General features: G+C 35.5%; 1 protein-coding gene across 1 annotated transcript in view; it reads right to left on the bottom strand.

The window, feature by feature from the left end:
* CFTR (CF transmembrane conductance regulator) overlaps positions 1-21,300 on the bottom strand; it is a gene marked incomplete at its 5' end in the record, with an annotated part of 192,659 nt that overhangs the window by 54,798 nt on the left and 116,561 nt on the right. The window contains 6 exons of the mRNA XM_082662061.1: positions 1,792-2,019; positions 3,105-3,255; positions 8,536-8,615; positions 11,857-12,107; positions 12,565-12,602; positions 20,538-20,666. Of these exons, the coding sequence (XP_082518187.1) occupies positions 1,792-2,019; positions 3,105-3,255; positions 8,536-8,615; positions 11,857-12,107; positions 12,565-12,602; positions 20,538-20,666 (877 nt within the window). The remainder of the gene's footprint in view (positions 1-1,791; positions 2,020-3,104; positions 3,256-8,535; positions 8,616-11,856; positions 12,108-12,564; positions 12,603-20,537; positions 20,667-21,300) is intronic.

Here is a 21,300-nt window from a genome sequence, read left to right on the forward strand (position 1 = left end):
TAAATAGGTAAGATTTATCCAGGGCCCCAATATATTACTCATTCTGAAGATTAAGATGAGAGTAAGATAAAATTTTAAAAATAATAACAATAATAAGTAATATGAGATTTTCAGGTGCTTACTATGGACCAGGCACTATACTAAGTGTTTTATACAAATTATCACGTTTAATATTCACCACAAACTTACGGGATAGGTACTATCATTATGTTTATTTATACATGAGGAAAATGAGGGCTTTAGAGAAGTTAGTTAAAGTGTACAAGTTACCACAGCTGAAGACCAGCAAAGACAGGGTTGTTATTAGCTGTGTGGCTAACATTCACTCTGGCTCGGCATCTGATTTAATGGATAGGTCCTGAACTATACTGATTGCTAAATGCTTTGACTATCATGCCTGGTAAATCGGGACTCAATCAGATCCTTAACCATTATGTTATAGCACATGATATATTGGTTTGAATTCACTGTTAACAAATCCTTGTTCACTCAGCCCTCTTGGATCCCATTTCAAATAACTTAATCAAAGGCAAAATTTTTAAAAAATTCTGAACTGCAAAAGAGATTTTATTTTGTTTTAAAGTTGCCCCAAATTACTGTACTGCTAAGGATTTAGTTCATTTGCCTGACCCTTTATATTCCTTTCATAGAGTAATTTCCCATCGCCCTAGGCTGAGAGAACAGTGAAGGCGGGGAATCCACTACTCTCACGGCACCTGTGTGGATGGCAGGTGGACCCTTCAGCCAAAATGACCCTGTTTTCGGTTCTTGCCCATACTTGGTAACTGGACAGAGGAAGTCAGCTGTTCATTCAAAGGGCCTGAATGGAGAGGCCATATAAGGTCACTGTAGCACAGCTCTGGGACATTAGGGAAGCCAGTCTTCAGAGAAAGAGAAATGAATGAAGTAGCCAGAGGAAGGAGTGGGCACAGCCGGCATCCAGTGCCCAGAGACAGGAAGCTCTGAGTCCGACTCTCCACGCCTGTCCCATTTTCCCTGGAGGCTCCGTGTGCCTCCCACCCTGTGCTCCACGAGGTCCTCCTATAATTCTCCAACACGCACTTCATTTTGTTTGATCCGGATTCTATTCTTAGAAACGAACGACCCCTCAGATTTGGCAGTCACTCTGAATCTCTGTCCACAGTCACATATATAAGATATTTCAACTTTTCTTATAGCTCAGTAATTCACCTTTTTTAATTAGAAGAACTCACTTGTCTATATAGGTTTTCATTTTACTTACGATGAAATAGTTTACGTTTGTCACCCAAAGATCCTAAAACTCAGAACATCTGTATTTGAAAAACATGGCACTTTCACCTAAGTTCTTTCACTTCTGTGGCAGTTTTTCACCATGCAAAGTTCACATTAGGATGACAAATTGCACCAACAGGTGGTTAAAAGAACAAAATTTACCAGGGATGGAGGTTTTGTGTGTATCTGTATATAAATTTGGATGTTTCTTTTCCCCTATTCAGAGAGTTCTTTAATAAAGAGACCTGTTACTTTTGAAGCCAAGATCCTTTATCAAAATGAGAGTATTAGATGGTTTTTCTCTTTGAATCACAGATTTGTTATCTGACACTCCTTGTATCTCAGTTTTTCAACTGCATACATCTCTAATTCAAAGAAATCATTCATTCAACAATAAACAAATTTTTTGATCAATTAACTCTCAAAAAATTGATTTAAAGATACCTAAAATTTTTAACCTATAAGAATGTAGCATTTTATTGGTTGGCAAAGCTTTAAATTAAATGCTTAGCTAAATAGTTAAGGAGCTCACAGTACCTGTTGTTAAAATGGAAATGAAGGTAACAGCAATGAAGAAGAGGACAAAAATCAATTCTATTCTCATTTGGAACCAGCGCAGTGTTGATAGATACAAGAACCAGTTGGCAGTATGTAAATTCAGAGCTTTGTGGAACAAAGTTTCAAAGTAAGGCTGCCGTCCAAAGGCACGAAGTGTCCATAGTCCTTTTAAGCTCGTAACAAGATGAGTGAAAATTGGACTTCTGCCTGTGAAATATTCCCATAGAAAATAATGCAAGTCATGTAAACACATAATGCAAATTCTTACTTTAAAAAGAGTGGCTTAAAGAATAACCAAACAACAAACGTCATTGGTTAAAAAGGCTTTTCATTCTGGTGCTGTACTTTGAATAGATGCAATCTGTTATTTTTTTAATGAGTTACCCTCTTTTTTACTTGGTTACCATGGATGGGAACTTATTATAAAATCACTGCCATTATTTATTCATATTCCTTGGCTACCACTGGGCATTGTTTATCTGACTAATCCTAAATTAATCAGAGAAAATGTTTTTCTTTTGAGACAATTTATTCAAGGCCTCAATTAAGAAAGTTTATGTGACTTAATTTAGCAAATAACCTTCAATGCAGAAACACACTGGAAATATATCCCCCAAAAATGCACCCAAACAAAGGCTGTTACTGAACAATGTGCTTCCCAAAGAGCTCAAGCAGTGTTTGGGGGCACACAAAAAGGCAGACCCCCAGGAGAGAAAGGAAAGGTGTCTGAAAACAAGCCAGAGGGAAGAATTTTGTCCAGTACCATTTGGGAACACACACAAACATTTAGTGATAGTAGCACTATCTTTTCAAATTTTAGTTTATATGATTATGAATGGATATCATATACATCAAGCCTCCTAAGACTCTATATACTTGTTTTAAAATCAAAATGAAGTCACATGGTCATTAATTAATAAAAACAATCTATGTGTTCTTTATAATTTACTGTTTCCTTTTCCTACTTATACTATTTTTTTGGGGGGGGATAGTTTGTGGTTTAACATTATATTTTAAATCTGAAAGAAGACAAAGGTCAAATTCTCAATAATAATACTTAAGATCTAATGAATAACAAAAGTATGAGACCCAAGAGAGTTATATATGATGAGAATGTACAGACACGGCCTGGATCACAGTTGAAATAGATGTTTTTAAAAGTCATTGTCATATAATGCAAGAGTTTAAAAATAGGAAAAAAATTTTGGAAAGGTACATAAATCACAGATAAATATCCACGAATAGCTCTTGTGATATTTTCCCAGGTGAGCGTTGCACAGGCTGCATCATACCTTCAGATTCCAGCTGTTTGAGTTGCTGTGAGGTGCAGAGGAAGTAGCCTCTCAATAGAATAAAAGCCGCTATCACTGGCACTGTAGCTAGGAAGATGTAGGGTTGTAAAACTGAGACTACCGCCATAGCCCCAATCACAATTAATAACAACTGTGGGATCAAAGAAAATACACTGGTAAGTAAATTGTTCCGTGTTGCAAAGTGGACAAGGTATGTTAGCAACATCTTTCTAAATAGGGTCTTCACACTCTGTTCCATTCTTAATACGGGGCAGGTACCTTCATACTGGGAAGGCAGCCACCTCAAAGTACGTTTTTCATAAGTTCTATCAAAATTCCAAAAATTGTTTAGGTTGCTCATAATAATATTTTGAAGTTTAGAAAACACGGTATTCTTGCATCTTAGTATATACTCACTTCCTATACACTTTAAAGTGCTGTATGACAAATAAATTTTAAATGAACATAATTTTTTTCTAGCCTGGGCTTCTTTTAAAACAAACTTTATATTTTAAAATAATTTTAGTATGAATATGAAATTGTAGGATTTATTTTGTTCAGACAATTTCTGAAAATTGGGCATTCATCTTGGAGCCTTTTGAGTCAGAAAAATCTGGTAGGCTTGGTCATCTAGGCAAGCTACTTAATTTCTCCAAACCTAGTTGATTAACATTTAAGATTAAAAAAAAAAGTATACTTAATAAATTTCACTCCCCTTCCTGTTTTTGTTACTGTTCCTTAAAACAATCGAAGATGACCTAGAGGCTCAAAAAAAAAAGAAAAAAGAAGATTTTGGGGGTATGGCTGATTTAATTTGAAATTAGACCACTTTTCTCTCATATATTATCAAATGAATTTTGTGTTTCAGTCAAGCCCATTCATTAGAGACATATCTTCACATTATCCACCCTCAAAACTGGATCCTTGTGGGCAGTCTCAGAAACAAGTTAACCATATTGGTGTTCTTCAGATCAAGTTCAATGCTTAAATTCTATATTTCCAAAGGACACTAAATCCATACATATTAAAAAAAAATCTGCTAACATTTGTTCCACAATACCCCATGTGAATAAAGCATAAATAAAGTAACTGTCACAACAAGGGTTGAAAAATAAACCTATCATAACATCTATCTGATAATCACTGAGCCAGTTGTCTACCAACCGCCATGGGTGACATATGTACTTTGTACAACCAATGTACTTTGTACAACACATGTACAACCGATACAGAAATACAGAACATTTTGGTAGATGAAAACATGAATAAGCATGTAACTAAGATCTGCATAAATCTTCTTTGAATGGGTTGTTATGTTCATCTAAAGCTTCGGATGATCATATCTCAATGATACTTTTCTAGGGAAAATGCCTCTAAGGTGTCCATCATCAAATTCTACAATAAGCCCTTCACTCATTTTCATTCAACAAATACTCAGATAAATACAGTGCCAAACACTGGACTAAGTACATATGATGACTCAATAATCTAAAGAAAGTCTTCTCTATTCTGTTCTTGCCCTACAAGTTCCACCAGTACAATGAGAAAGCCTCAAACGCCCCAGTTACTACATGACAAGACTTCATCAATGGCGAAGGACTCAGTTTTTTAACTGAGGGTATTTATTTCTCAGAAATAGGATCTTTTGAAAAAAAGAGAAAAATTAACTTCCAAGCATTATTTACTAGGAAATACAATTTAATTTAAATGGGCCACCATATTAAATACCAGTATGTCTGAAGCACAAATGCTATTGCATTGGCAACATGGAAACGTTCAGCTATTCCATTAGAATCAGGGTTTTTTTTTTGTTTGCTGTTGACAGTTGTGAACGGCACTGTGTTCATTTGTCTTGTGCTATTTTTACCATGTAATTCCAATCTGGAGCTGTTGGATTATAACAATGGGTGGGGAAAGTGATCATTATTTTTTTCTTTGTTTGTTTTTTCTTTTTTTTTAACATTTTATTGGAGTATAATTGCTTTACAATGGTGTGTTAGTTTCTGCTTTATAACAAAGTGAATCAGTTATACATATACATATGTCCCCATATCTCTTCCCTCTTGCGTCTCTCTCCCTCCCACCCTCCCTATCCCACCCCTCCAGGTGGTCACAAATTACCAAGCCGATCTCCCTGTGCTATGCGGCTGCTTCCCACTAGCTATCTGTTTTAGGTTTGGTAGTGTATATATGTCCGTGCCACTCTCTCACTTTGTCCCAGCTTACCCTTCCCCCTCCCCGTATCCTCAAATCCATTCTCTAGTAGGTCTGTGTCTTTATTCCTGTCTTGCCCCTAGGTTCTTCATGACCATTTTTTTTTTTTTTTTAGATTCCATATATATGTGTTAGCATACGGTATTTGTTTCTCTCTTTCTGACTTAATTATTGCTGATATGGTGGAGATTCTTAGGAATGACAATAACTATTTTACAATAGAACAGGAAGAATTGTGCAGCCAACCCAACCAAGATATCACATAGGGTTTGAGAAGAATGGAGAAGGTGGGTAAACCTGGAAATGGTGAAATATTCACAAGGTAGATTTCCAGAGATTAAAATTATCCAGAATAAAGCCCAAACTAAGAAGTGGACAGTAAATCTAAGCTTTGAGGAAAATAACTCTATTTGCTTTATAAGAAGCCATCCTTAGGCATTGAGGTCAGAAGCTAATAATTTAGCACTTGTGCAAAACTAAAGGTAGTGGTTTAATATGTTTGATATTCTAATTATACAAAGAAACTTTAAATTCTGTCCTAGTTTTTAATTCACAGTGAATAAGAAACAAGTCATTTCAGACCAGGAATATTAGTGAGAGGACAACAAAATAAATAAATAGAGGGACTTCAATACAAGATGGAAATGTGAGTACAGATTCTAATTCCCATTCATCCTTACCCAAATCCTAAAATTCTAGGGGAAAACAAATCAACAGACTATAAAACCTGCAAGGCACCAGATGATAAGAATGAAGGATCACTTTGAAATCATTTAGAAGGTTAATTAATAAATTGATTGATCAATAAATAGATAATAAATACCTATTTAAAACCAGGCAATGAACACCAGATCTGGAATTTCATTCATAATTGATAGTTAGTCCTTGAGAATTTTTAAGCCAGGCATTAATGGGATTAATAGAATGAATAAGGGAAGAAAAAAGATGTAAAAGACACAGTAGAGATCAAAGTGGTGGGACTCACTGTGTATTCATATATTAGGGTAAGACAGAAAGAATCAAACAAATCTAAAGGTTTTGAGGCTGATAAGAGAAGATTTGCATATTTTAAAACACGGAGGCTTCTGTTTTGTGAAAAAAATCAGTCACTGACGCATAGAGATAAGTAGGACGCCAGGATAGTTCGTTTTCTGTGTGGCTTCAAGTTCAAATTTGTCATGTATGGTCCACTTCCAGTATGCCCATCAGCAGCATACGACTTTAATACTGAAAGTGACCATCATCAGACTTATCTTCCTCACTTGAGAAACCTGAGACTCTTAGAGGTTAAGTATCTTGCTCAAGGTAAAATAAACAATGGTATCTGCAGAATAGAATCTGGATCTTTCATTTTCACTATACAATGTTCCAATCCAGAAAGTAAATTGCCCAGAATATTATCAAATGTTAAGAACTAGAGTTAATAGAAATAACATTTTTTTAAAAAAAGGAAATTTACAGGTGTGCCTCATTCTGTGAAAAAAATCTGTTTCTGAAATGTGACTAAAAAGAAATTTAACTAATCTGAACATAAGTATAACCAAAGGGGTTCACAATTTAAAGGACCCCTCTGATGCATTTTTTAATGAATCAAAATTAATCAGATTTTTACTGTATTTGATTGTCATGTACCATGCTTCCTTAATGTGAGACCTCCTTGTAAATAAAATAGGGAAATCAAAATAAAAAAGCCCTGCCCAATCACTTATGAAACAACTAGTGAGCTGCAACAACATTAGAAGTTGAGCAGAAACTACTGAAATTGCCGTAAGAGGAAGGATGAGAACCATCACATGTGTCAAGACGTGTTAATTCATAAAATAAATGTTCAAAACCGCACTCTCCCAAAGGACTTCTGAAGTAAGCCTTATTCAGAAAATACTCAGCAGACTACAAAAGTTTTTTTTTTTTTAATTATCAAGGGCTAACATTCGTGAATTCTTTTGCAATCATGTCAAGATGTCCATGTTCCAGTTTGTACCTGATTTAATAATATTACAGTTGAGACCAGTCATTTACAATCCTAGAACAAGGAAGAAATGTCCGGAAATTAAAGAAAGACATGGGAAACATTCCTTCACATGCATAAACTCACAGCAGCGGTTAAAGAATTCCAGCAGCGGCTGCTAAGTTATATCCCTAAACAGAGTAACTGAAGGAAACTCAAGATACTAAAGTTCACCTGGAACAGTTAATGTGCTTGACTGTGCCAATCATTCCAGATGAGGTAAACTGACAATCTGGTTTTTGTGCACCTGCCAATGTCAGTTGTGTATACACACAAATGTGATAGCCCGTATGTTATTCTATTTCACAGGTTCTCAGTGGCGGAGGTGGCAAACAACTCATCCTAAGATGGGCAGCATCCTGTTCCAAGTGTCTCTCCAAGGAGGTCATTGCGACTGCGTCATTTACTCTCTGAGCCTCAACCTAAGCCAGACAGTAAGCTGTTTTCAAACCTCGTTCAACAGCCAAGGTTATTAACTCAGAACACTCAAGTTCTGTCACTTATGAAGTCTTAATGCGGTATCCCCTAGGTCAACTTCATCTCCAACCCCTTCTTCCCTTCTCCACTTTCACCAGCAATCACCCCACCCCCAGGACACATGCTCAGAGTTAGGCTGCCCTGCAGGTGTCTTCAGATCTGTCACCCAGGGATAGTCCTGACTAGTCCTGAATTTTTCCTTCCTCTCTCACCTGCTTGAAAACTTACCTGTACTTCTGTCCCTGCATTATGGCCCTTACTGTGAGATTGCTAACTAGCTAATCTTTGCCAAAGTGTTCATGGATGAGACTGGTTGAAACTGTAGTCCACCAGGAAACTGACTGATCTACATTTTAACACGGGCCCTCTGGAGGTAGGTGACTTCTCTTAAATAATGATGCCAATGTCAAAAATGTCACACTTCATGGGCAGTGATTTGGGGGAAAGCGGTCTGCTATACATCTTAAATCACTCCCAAGTAGACAGCTATTATATCTAAATGAGGAATTGCCTTAGGTTTTGGTCAGGTAAACAGTTCTGACTTACTACTGAATTTACTAAATTTATGACTATTTCGAAGATTTTTTTTTAATATTGAAAAGATTTATAAATATACAGGCTTCAACTCTTAATCAGATGAAAAGTAAGCAAGAACTAATTTACTACATTTTCCAATTAGTTTTAAAAAGTGCAACAAAGCAAAGTCACTTAATATTACTTATTTTTACAAACCTGAATGAAGTCAAATATGGTAAGAGGCAGAAGATCATCCAAAACTGCTATATCTTTGGAGAATCTATTAAGAATCCCACCTATAATGTGAAGAAAAATTCTTCAGAAACTAATAATCTTAAAAATACATATCAATATCTGATGAATTTGATAACTTTGGAGCACAGCAGAAGCCTTCAGAACTCAAATACAAATGAGTACATAATCATATATATATATATATATATATATATAATGACGTACACAATGTTAGTACAAGGATTCTAAGTTGTACAAAGATTCTAAATAACTCTGTGTTCAACTTATTGTCTCCTACTTTTAAACTTTTATAAAATACAGATTGCTATAAGATTCAGGCAAAAACCAAGGTCTTTAATAGAGCCCTATCACAAATTATGTCAGGAATAGGCACCCCCATCCTACTACTACAGTCTCCCATTTACAAGCCTGAGTTTAGTAATAATTTTCTGGATATGCTCTCATCATTCCCTTATATCTGTATTTTGTAATATAGAGCCTCCGTATCCTTCAACTTCCACACCTTTCTAAAACATACCTCAGCAGAACCCGTGGCTGCTCTCAACCCCTTCCTGCCCACCATGTGGACCTCCTTTGCCATGTCCTCCTTTTCTACCCTCTTCACTGGCAATCTAAGCTTCCGTCTGTTTTCTAAATTAACAGACTCACATTTGTAAGTCTGATCACTTTTTCCTTCAGGGAAGAAAAGTTACACATGGAGTGCTAGGTGGCAGGCACAATGCTAGGCACTGAGATAACAGAGGTGAATAAGCCTTGCTCCTTGCCCTTGAGGAATACGTTGTCTAGGGGTGAGTTAAACCTATAATTATAACATATTACTGTACAAACAAAGTGATATTGAATCTTATCATTTACTCCCCCCCCATTTACGGCAGGATAAAGTCTAAAATTCTTAGTTTAATATTTAATACCTTCCATGATTTGGCCTTAAACTACCCTAGGTACAAGCTTCCTCTTCTCAAACATTGTTTCAAACTGGCTTATTGTTTAAATACACCTTATACTCTCCTACCTCCTTGCCTTTTCCATGTAGCTCCTCTGCCTGAAAACCCTTTCCTCTCATGTCTACATGTTAAAATCTATGTCTCCTTCCTGGCCCAACTCAAATGCCTCTCCTGCAAGGAAGCATCAATTTTTGCACCAGCTCAAATTAATCCCTTCTTCCTCTGGACACACTTAATACCTTTAATACATTTTTACAGCACTTCTGTGTTGTAATAATTATATCCATGTTGTACAGTCGCTTGTATACATGTCATCTCTTTTTTCTAGACTGTAAATTTCTAGAGGTCATTGGACCATGCCACATTTATTTTGTATCACTCTGAGCCCTCGGCAAAAAGCCTTATGTAGGAAGAATTCAATTATTTTTTTATTTGTCACTATCTCCTTGCCCTTACTAATGATATTTTATTTAGCATATTTAATTAAACATATTTGTATATCTTTTCATAAATGAATCAAAAATTGAAAAAAAGTAGCATATGGTATTTATTCTGTGTAGAAAATGAAAGTTGCTTTGGTAAAAAATAATATATATACATACATCATTCTAGTGCTTAGTATATTTCAAATGGGAAACAATAGAAAGGGAACAACAGTGGGCAACCGGCATTTATTTCATGTTGGCTATGTAACAGGCTAGTAGATGATGACTTTTTTTCATTCTCACAATGACCCTCTGAGATAATTATTCCTTTCCTCATTTTACAGATGTGGATGCAAAGTCTCAGAAGAGTAACTTGCCCATGATCATCACTCTTATGAGGACAAGCCAGACCTCAAATAATTCCCATGCTCCTTTCATTATATCTCATTGCCCATTTCTCACTGCTAGAATCCTGGGCAAGTCCCCTACCTTCTCTGGATCTCAGTTTTCCCATTTAAAAAAATGAAATCATTGGATCAAGGTAATTGGGCATTCTCTTTTAGGTCTAAAATTTCTTAGCTCTAAAACAGAAGTGTGGTGATGAGTATATCCAAATGAGGCAAGGCTTTAGTGATACACAAGGGCTTAAAAGAATAAATGTAAGGAAGATCTTCTTGAATACGAACACTGAAATGTTTTACCCAGAAAAAAATGATGGATAATTCTTATCTTGAGATTTTTAGATACATATCACTCTAAAAATCTCAGTCTTGGAATTTATTCTTTCCTTTATAATCAAGCGTTCCTGTGTCTACCTCCTCTCCCTTGACTGGATTCTTCCAGGGCAAGAACTGTGCCTTATTCATCTTTTCATACCAGTCCCTGGCTTAGTGCCATAGAAAGTAAGTGTTCAACAGATTTCTGTAAGAATAAAACTCGGGAGATTCCTTATTAACCTCAGATTCTTTAAATGTGAATTTGTCTAAAGGGGAATCAATAAAATTGATTACTTTCAAAGTACCTTATTGTCCTTAGTTTTTAAAATCTTTGGTCCCTCTATTTCACTACTCTTAATTTCTGTGGCCTTAATTATTTTTGTTGAGGTATAATTGACAAAAAATTGTAAGATATTTAAAGTATACAATGTGATGATTTAATATATGTATACGTTGGGAAAGGATTCCTCTCACTGAGTTCGTTAACACATTCATCCCCTTTCATAGTTACCTTTGTGTGTGTGAGAGAGAACACTTCAGTTTTATTCTCTTAGCAAATTTCAATAACACAGGGCAGTGTTATTAATTATAGTCACCACATTATACATTAGATCTTCAGACCTTACTCATAACTGACAGCTTGTACGCTTTTACTAACCTCTATGATAGTGTCAAAAATACTTTAGAAATACATTTGGGATCCACCCAACCCATTTAAAACAACCTTGAATGAATTTATGGGATCATCTTTGAACAGTTACATGAAACTAGATTACTCTACCTCATCAAAACACTTTATTAGTAAAAGAATCTTAGAATTTTTTTGATCACTTCCAATCTTCTCCTCTTTTAAACAACAATATACATTGGCAGCAAGATGCTTAGAAGGGGGCTAGATCAAATATCTGAACAGAGAAGGACAGCTGACTCAGAAGGGCCTGCTTCTGCTGCTACAGTCCCATCAGCATCATGTCCTAACAAACTGAGCTACTCTAATTAACTGATACAGAAAATATGAGGAGTGACTGTATCTGAGAGCCTATAATACCTGAGACAGGTACATGCCAGTCATAAGGAAGCTCAACAAAGGGTAGATGCCTGCATGCAAAAGCCAGTGCTACTACTAGAAAACCAACCAACTCACAGGCCCTGTTTGTGGAGGTGCAGTAGCTTCATTTTGTACACCTAGTCAAGTACCTGCTTTCAACGTGTTGAGGGTTGACATAGGGGCTTGAAGAACAGACTGTAACATTTTGTGGTGTAGTATTTTTGACACTCTGATTAGAGCATGCACCAGTGGTAAACCTCTGAAGAGTCCCAGAGCAAGCAAAGTGTCAGCTACTCCCACATAAATGTAAAAAACATAATACGAGCTGGTGTTGGTGATGATCACTGCATAACTGTTATTTGCACTCTTAGTACTATTCCCTTTGTCTTGAGGAAGTACTCTGTAAAGCAAAAGGAAATTGCTATCAGGCAACCAAACTTTCCCATTGAATTTCCAATACATGTAAATGATGCTGAATTTGAGTCTAAAGAAACACAACATATTTCATTAGCAGAGCTTATGCCTTTAACCTGAAGGACTTACTATTGCAAGAAAGTAGATTAAGTTTTTAACCACTGAAATAGATAAAATTTCAAATACTCAGAGAAAATACTAAGTGTGCAAGGTTGTTTTAAATATTGTTATTGCATTTTATGGAAACTAAGCACAACTAAACCCTTTAAAAATTGGTAAAGAGCTGCAGGAACTGCACATGCTCACAATTTTAAACAAAAGAACTCAATTTTCCACTACAGTACTGTGGGGAAATGAAGCAGAGTGGATATTACAATAATTAATAAGACCCAAATAATCAATAGAAACAAAATACAATCCACAATAGGACATGGAATACTCACTTTGGAAGCAGCCACAACAGAACCAAAGAAGCAGCCACCTGGAATGGAACAATACACACTTGATTTTTTTTTCCAGCATCTTCTCCTATTTTTCCCACACCCACTTCTAATTCCACCATGACTAACATTGAAATATATACAATTTCATTTTCCTTTGCTTTACTTTCCTGGGTCCAGCAGCTGCAATAATTGCTCTAAGAACCACTATTTGAGGTGAGAACATGTTAAGTTAATGGAATTCCAATTTCACTGAATAAAATACTTTTCCATTTCTCTCCTTCATTCAACAGGAACTGTTCATTGAACCTCACAGGAGAGCTAATACTGCAGTTAAACACTTTAAATAATAAAGTCTGTTTCTTATGAAGAGATTACTCTCAGCCTGCTGGCAGATAATTTATCTGGTTGACGGCTATAAATAATTTCATTTGTCATACAATGATTATGAGGGGCATAACTATAAGACCAATTAATTACTGGAAAAGATGAGATATATATTCATGAAAACCAGTTAAAATCTCAAAAGTGTAAAAATTCATGGTTTTTTGGGGGGTGGTGGTGGTGGGATGAATTGGGAGATTGGGATTGACAGATATACACTAATATGTATAAAACAGATAACTAATAAGAACTTGCTGTAAACAAAATAAATAAATAAAATAAAATTCAAAATAAATAAATAAATAAATTCGTATTTTTTAAATAAAGATAAGGTGCATTCAGGTTAAAACATACACTATTGGCACTATTTGGGCTTTCTCAAGGTGGAAACTTTTGGTTGAAGAACAAATGTTCTATCCCATAACTAAACCAAAAAAGAAAAATGTTTAATAACCATGATTTTATTTTTTAGTTTCTGTGTTATTTAAATGATCTGTACTCTGTTCTATTTCAATTTGGCATTGCAGTCTCCTAAATGCTTGGGAAAACAATCTTGTGATGATACCAACACAATTATAACACCAGAAATATTTACACAATTATAAGACTGAAATTATACAATTAGCCTGATAATAACTTTAACAAAGAATCAAATAGAAAAAAAGGAGAAATTGTAAGTAAAATAATTTGAAAATTAACACAGAGTAAAAATAAATAGGGGAGAAACAAATACGCTTGGTATAAGAAATCTATCTCTTATTTCATAATCAATTTATCTTAAGTATTTAACAGTACCATATAAAAATTATGGAGAATAATTAGCATTAAGAAATTATATTATGAAGTTATATACTTTAAATAGTATATAATTTTTGGTAAATTTGCATACCAGATAGGAGTATAATAATGAAAAATCTAATAGCATCATTCTCACTTTCCTACTTTTTTTCATTATACACATAGCCTCCATGAACCATATTAATAAAAAGAAAAACCACCTTTGTTTCCTTGAAATTCAAGTGAATTCAAAATGACAAGAAACACAGCAATAATCTAGCTATTTCAAAAGTCTTTGTTCCAGTACAAATGTTTTCCTATTTCCTAAGACTAATCAAATTATTCAAGAACCTAGATAAGGGTATATTTGTGAGGGACTCTTTGGTTATTATAGTCCCTCTTTGTTCCAGTGAAAGAAGTGTCAATAATGTTGGCCTTCCAACCTTCTCTGAATGTGAGTAAATCCCAGAAATAAATATTTTATAATATTTACAATAACCAAAGCAGTTGTTCAAAGACACTGGTCTAATCAGTGTAATATAAAGTTATTTCTTGGCTCTTGTGAATAGAGACCACTTGCGGAAGAGACCGCTTGTGGAACCACCAACCCAAACTACTTTTATTGACTGGAACAAAAACATTTCCAAGGACTTGACATAATGACTTTAATGAAAATGTCTGGGGCATATAGAAACAATTAAGCAAGCAAGTTCTAACATTTAATTTCCAAAATGTTTGAGGTTGGGCTTCCCTGGTGGCGCAGTGGTCGAGAATCTGCCTGCTAATGCAGGGGACACGGGCTCGAGCCCTGGTCTGGGAGGATCCCACATCCCGCGGAGCGACTAGGCCCATGAGCCACAACTACTGAGCCTGCACGTCTGGAGCCTGTGCTCCGTAACAAGAGAGTCCGCGATAGTGAGAGGCCCGCGCACCGTGATGAAGAGTAGACCCCGCTTGCCACAACTAGAGAAAGCCCTCGCACAGAAACCAAAACCCAACACAGCAAAAATTAATTAATTAATTAATAAACTCCTACCCCCAACATCTTCTTTAAAAAAAAAAATGTTTGAGGTTATAAAGTTCATACAGTTTGTGATAGAGTGACAGTACTGAAAGATTAGAGGAAAAGAAAAAGGTCATTATTTTCAGCTCTTTCAGGGTTTTAAACATCATTCCATATCACATAGAAAATGGTCCCGTCTAGATCAGCACTGTCCAAGAGAAATTTCTACAAAAATAGAAATGTTCAATATCTGTACTGTTCAGTATCATTGCCACTTAATACACATGGCACTTGATCACTTGAAATGTGGCCATCGTGGGTGACTGAGGAACTGAATTTTACATTGTGTTTCATTTAAAATAATTTCATTTAATCTACGTGGTCATACATGGCTGGTGGGCGGCTACTGTACCGGACAGTGCATGAATAGACTAAAACTGTTAGTTAGATAGCGGTGTAGCCAGAGTATTTATTATATACCCATGCTAAGTACCAGGAGTCTGATGATGGTGTCCTCTAAGGATAGATCCCTGAACAGTCAACGTGATGATTCACGAACTTTGCAAATGATCCCAAATGAAAAAGAAGTAGCCAGTATTTAGAAGCTAGGTCACAATTTAACTTATATAGATAATTTGTCTCTATGATTTAAAAAATAATGGCATGTCGGGGATAGAATATACAGCATATACATACGGAAAGAGAAATTAAGTGCCTCTTTCTGAAAGGCTTATTTGCTAAATGAACTAGTAAACATCTTCGGACACGTGATAGATGAAGCTTGGTCATCTATATAGTAAAACACCAACAGTATGATTTCAAAAATAAGATGTGATGGAGAACTACAGCAAGAATACATTCAAGACCTAGGAGGAACCCTACCATGACATAACCTGGCTAGGTACAAGTTTGATACTCACAACGAAAGAAAATATGCGTGAAAAGAGAAGAAAACTGCCAAGGTCCAATATTCTATCATGAAGAACTTTAATAAACTACAAAGAAGACACTCCTATATACTTCACTGTGGAATATCTTCAGAGGCCTTTAAGTATGACTTAACGGTTCTAAACACTCTGGATGCTGAGCCTAGTTAATAACAGCAATCCCTTCCTGTCATAACAGATGTTCCGGCCTCCCTTCGTGTCCCCATCCAATCCATTTTCCATATAGCAGACAGAGTGATCTTTTTTAAAGCATAAAAAAGTCATATCATACCCTGAATGAAGCCTTTCAAAGGCTTCCTGTTGCATTTAAAATAAAACCCAAACTCTTTACTTCAGCCAATGGTTCTGCAAACCTGTTTCTGGCCTGCTTTTCCAATGTCACCACGTGACATGCCACTCACTTCTCTCTCCCACTGTTTCAATTGTGCTGGCCTCCTCTCAGTTTCCGTAATTTACCAAACTTTTCCAAGACCTTTGCATTTGCCCCAGTTTCTGCATGTCTGAGTCCTTCTTATCTTTCGGGTGTGAATGAAATGTCATTTCGTCAGGAAGCCTTCCCTGTCTACCCTCCTTTGCCCAGATTTATATTAGCCCTTATTATAATATAAGTGCCTTATATTAATAAGGCTAATATAAGTGCCTTATATTAATAAGGCACTTATTACACTCTGTGATTATTTCCATCAAAATGTATTTATCCTCTGTTCTCTTTCCTATTATAGCCTTAGTGTCTAAAACAACGCCCAGTAAACAGTAGGCATTCGGTAAATCCGTACTTAATAAATAAAGGAAGGGATAAATAAGAGTATACTTAAATAAAAAATACAGGGACTTCCCTGGTGGCATGATGGTTGGGACTCTGCTCTCCCAATGAGGGGGGGGGGCCTGGGTTCAATCCCTGGTCGGGGAACTAGATCCCACGTGCATGCCACATCTAAGAGTTCGCCTGCCACAACTAAAACCCAGCGCAACCAAATAAATAATAAATATTTTTTTAAAATAAAAAATACCAATGTCAACAGACAGAAATTATATACTAATCACATAGAAAACATTTAAAAAAGCATAACATATCATGATATGTTATGTAGGATAAAGATAAAGAACCGGAACCAATTCATTCTATAAGTTCTGTACAAATGCAGAATTCAGAGCTCTTCCCAAGTCACACAAGGAGATCTGTGTGTAAATGACTACGATTCAAATAGTATTGGCATTTTGAGTTTTCACCAAGGAGCACAGTATTATGAATGCTCTGCTAACATAAGTACATTAGTGTATTCTATCTGTACACTCTGTTTTGTACTTTATGGTATACACAGCATGTAGAATTATGCCTGACATACTGAAAGAACTAAAAAAATATGTGTTGAATTAGTAAGTGGCTGAATGAATGACAGGCAGTAATAGTAAAGTGACACCTTGTTATGACTTAATCGCAGATTTCAATGCTTTGCAGGTTAAATCACGCCCTAAAACATAGACAATTGCTAAGCAATGCTGCCTTAAAAGTATTACTATCAATAAAGGTATAACTATCATTAAGGTATTATGGGAGCATATATTGTGTATACTAATAATGTAAAGCCACCTAGTGATTCCTCATTAGCAAACAGAAGGGAAATCATAAGGGAATAGTATATAGCAGTTCTCTGACACTTTTCTTAAAACTCTCAGGAATAAAAGGACGAAACTGGATCTTTAGATACTCCAGGCAACAATAATACCCTCTGGTTGTTGTAAAAGTAAGGAGGAAACTGCCTCCTACTGTATAATTTGCATTTCTTCTCTATCTAGTCAATGCTGTACTGCCAAGTTAGAGCACTAGAGAGACCAACATAATAGAAATTTAAAAGCCTATATCCCTGGTGCTAATATCTAAGAACTTAACAGAAGATATTGTTCTATGGTAAAGAAAACAGTATAAAAATATAAGCTAGACTGACTCCTTTATCAAAATGACACTCTAATGATAATTGGTAACAAACTGAGTAGACCAAACTAATTTTTTCAGTTTAGCACTTTGAAGAAATAAAAAAGTTATTACTTTCATACTCTAAAAGGGAAGTTTATTGAACCTACTCTATAAAATTATAAGATCTAGATTGAAGTGGCCCCTATGAAAACTAAAAATGGGTACATCACTTCCACAAAGGAAGAAATGTATCTTAACTTTTCTTTAGGTTCTCTGATCATGTTGAGTATGAGGCTCTAAATAAAGTTTAAAAGACCTAAACTATCTTCCTGGATTAGCACTTGTACCATGATGCAAAGCACATATGAGATATTTCAATGGTAATGAGAAGAGGCACATTGGTATTAAGAAAGGAGCTTAGTCTAAAAGTAAAATTATGTAAATTTTGATTCAAAGATGTGACAGAATTGTGAACATCGGAATGATTTGTTTAGCTGTATAACGGTGCACATGATGAAAACAATTACTCTTTTTCTACTATCACCAAGTTCTTGTTATTCAAAATTTTGAGAACCAGTCAATTGGCAATGCCTTCAGGATATTGGGCCAAAAAAGGCTCATAATTTTTTATATTATTTCTTGCCTAGAAAATGACATTACTGGTTATTTTGTCCATTAAAAAGAAAAGTTTTTGCAATAATTGTGAGAGCTCAACTAATAATGGGAAGTTATACAACATTTACATCCTCTGTTGTAGTTTGGTTTCTAGCCTAAAGACAAAGGACCACTGTCTTCTTGAGTAAGTGAGCTAATAATATTGTACACATGTTCAGTGGCTCAATGCTCAGTCTCTAATTAATTAACTATACACTGTGTTGAAAGGCATGGAAGTTCAGCTCTACAGCTCTACAGCTCTACATGGGACAAGGGTCCTGTAAGTGAACATAAATCACCACCACATTCAGATAGGACCATTTTTTCTCATAAAACTAAACTGAAGACAGTCAAGTAATGTTGATCTTTCAATGAAGAGGTTCAAATCATTAACAATGACAAAGGGCTGGTTTGAGATTAACTGTGGCACAAGACTGAGTTTCATTCGCATTAATGTTGGTCATTTGGCATGACTGGCAGAGATTAATGAGGTAAATTAAAAATACATTTCAATGTAATTTTCATTACCTCATGTGAGAGTCTCAAGTTACTCAACCCCATAGTTTTGTTAAACTGTAAAAGGAATTATTGAAATTTTTACTATATCTCTGTCATGGACTTGTTCACCTCAAACTAACTTGAGCTTTATAATGATGATAGACATTAAGGATATTAGTAAGAATAGCAATTAGCATTGCTCATTATATGCCAAGCCCTACAGTAAGTGCTTTATAATCATGATATCTCTTAACCCACAAAAATGACCTTTGAAATTGGTACTATTACAACCTCCATTTTATAGATGAGGAAACTGAGGCTCAGAGAGGTTAACTAACTTGTTCAGTGTCATAGTGTTAAAAACACAGAATTAGAATTCACAGCCAGATCAGTCTGAGTCCAGAGGTGGCGCTATGCAATACCGCATCTCACATTCAGCCTCCATTTGTTTTATTAATTTAAAATAGTAGTAGAGCAAAAGAAGTGATATCATCAAAACTCAAAGATCAAATGGAAACCAACACTTTATAGGTGAAGTGGTATGTACAACTTTTGGTACATACCTTTAATATTTTACACTACTTTATTTGGTCAAGGAGGAGTGATAATATTTTATGTGGACTTCTTAACTGAGGTTAGAAGCAGCCTAATAAGACAACGGTGTAGTTTTAAGTTTGGGTTTCAGGTATGTATATAATTATACACCCTCAGTAGAGGCAGTACTTCACCTGGGTCATTTCTTCCCCTGAAGGCAGCCTGGGCCTTTATGTTGGATTCAGCCTGTATATTAGGACACATCCAGCAGTATCCTCTGAGATAAATATCTAGAGTAGTCATTCACAGGCTGAATCCAATCCACAGATATGTTTTTTTGTCCCCACGTAGTGTTCATTTGTTTGTTTTGATTTAACCAACTACCCACACTTAAAAATGAGAAATTTTTACAGAAAAAAATCTGTATTTTCATCTTATGTTGAAAAATAAGAAGGTTTAGTGAAACTGATCCCGAAACCCCTCATGGGAAGTCCTTGGCTGGTGTTGAGTTACGACTGCCCCCGTTCGACAATTGGAGGGCAAATATTCTCCATCCAGCCTCCAAGCCACTTCACCACTAGACGTCCTCTGCCAAGCCTCTTTTCTCATTTAAGTGGCTGCTCCTGACCTAGAGAATAACCTCATTCACCAACCAGCTTCAGAAACCTCTTACCTTAATGCAGAACTGAACCTGTGACCTACTGCCCCCCTCTTTTATTTTAACCTGGTGATGTGAAGGAGAGCAGCATGGTAAAGAGACCATGATGGTGGCATTGAAGACAAAAGAATTCTGTAAGCAAATGGGTGATCTGAATCTCTGAAAGGCTTATTTAAAATGATTTCTAAGCCACTAATATATATTTATTTTATTTTGTGAGGAAATAGTCTTTTAAAGGTGGTGATTCATCACTGGCATATTTAATAATGCAATGTCTAGAGTCAAATGAATTTAATATTTAGTACAGAATAATTTTCATTGTTTAAATTCAATTCATATAAAGACATTCTACTCTGAGGTTTTGAATGTCTCAAAAACTCTTCATATAGAAGATATGTGCTTAAGTATATTTTATATGCTATGTATGAAGTAATAAAATATCAGTAGAACTATACATATCATTATATGATATAAAATTTCATATATACACTTACATTTATGCATATATATCCATTTATACATGTATATATATATATATATATCCTTCCAAACTATTCCTAATTTAACTTTAAATCACATTAATATTTAATAACAGAAAATTCTTACCTCAGCCAGAAAAATGACTAAGCACCAAATTAGCACAAAAAGTAAGCTCTTGCGGACAGTAATATATCGAAGGTATGTGTTCCATGTAGTCACTGCTGGTATGTTCTCCACATCATCAAAAAAGCACTCCTGAAAAAAAGAATCATAGTTATTACAATGTGACAATACAGGTTCACACCAGCACTGTGGTTTTATTTTGAATGTGTGGAAATAAAGGAATATTACTATTTGAAACTAAGTGAATTTCAACAAATATAAACCATTATGAATGACACAAGTGATGTCACTCCACAGCCAATATAATGTCCACTGGAGCAACATAGCTTTTTGAAAAATGAGAAACACTGCGATTCTTCAAACTCTGAATGTAATATTGCTGATAAAACGACTGTATTGTTTTTGAACAATTTTACCATTTTAATGCTTAACAGTGTCACACATTTTATCAAATAAATGGTACCAGCAAACTGAAGCTTCCCAGAACCGTCCTTGACTTAACTTTGAGAGCGATAGTTCAATAATTTGAAAGAGAGAAAATCCAGATATTTCAAAGGGAAAGGATAGTTTTGTTTCTTATAAAGTCAACAAAATTCACAGAAGAAGCACTAGAACATCAAAGAAAGGGTCCTAGGAAATTGGAATATGACACACTGGTTAGATGTAAAAATTTTCGAAGTCAAGTAAACCTGGATTTGAATCTGGACTCTATCATTGACTTCCTAGGAGCTACTTGAATTCAGGCAGCTGAACTTCTCTAAAATTT

The sequence above is a fragment of the Grampus griseus genome, assembly GCF_964374135.1.
Source record: "Grampus griseus genome assembly, chromosome: 9".
NCBI lineage: Eukaryota > Metazoa > Chordata > Mammalia > Artiodactyla > Delphinidae > Grampus > Grampus griseus.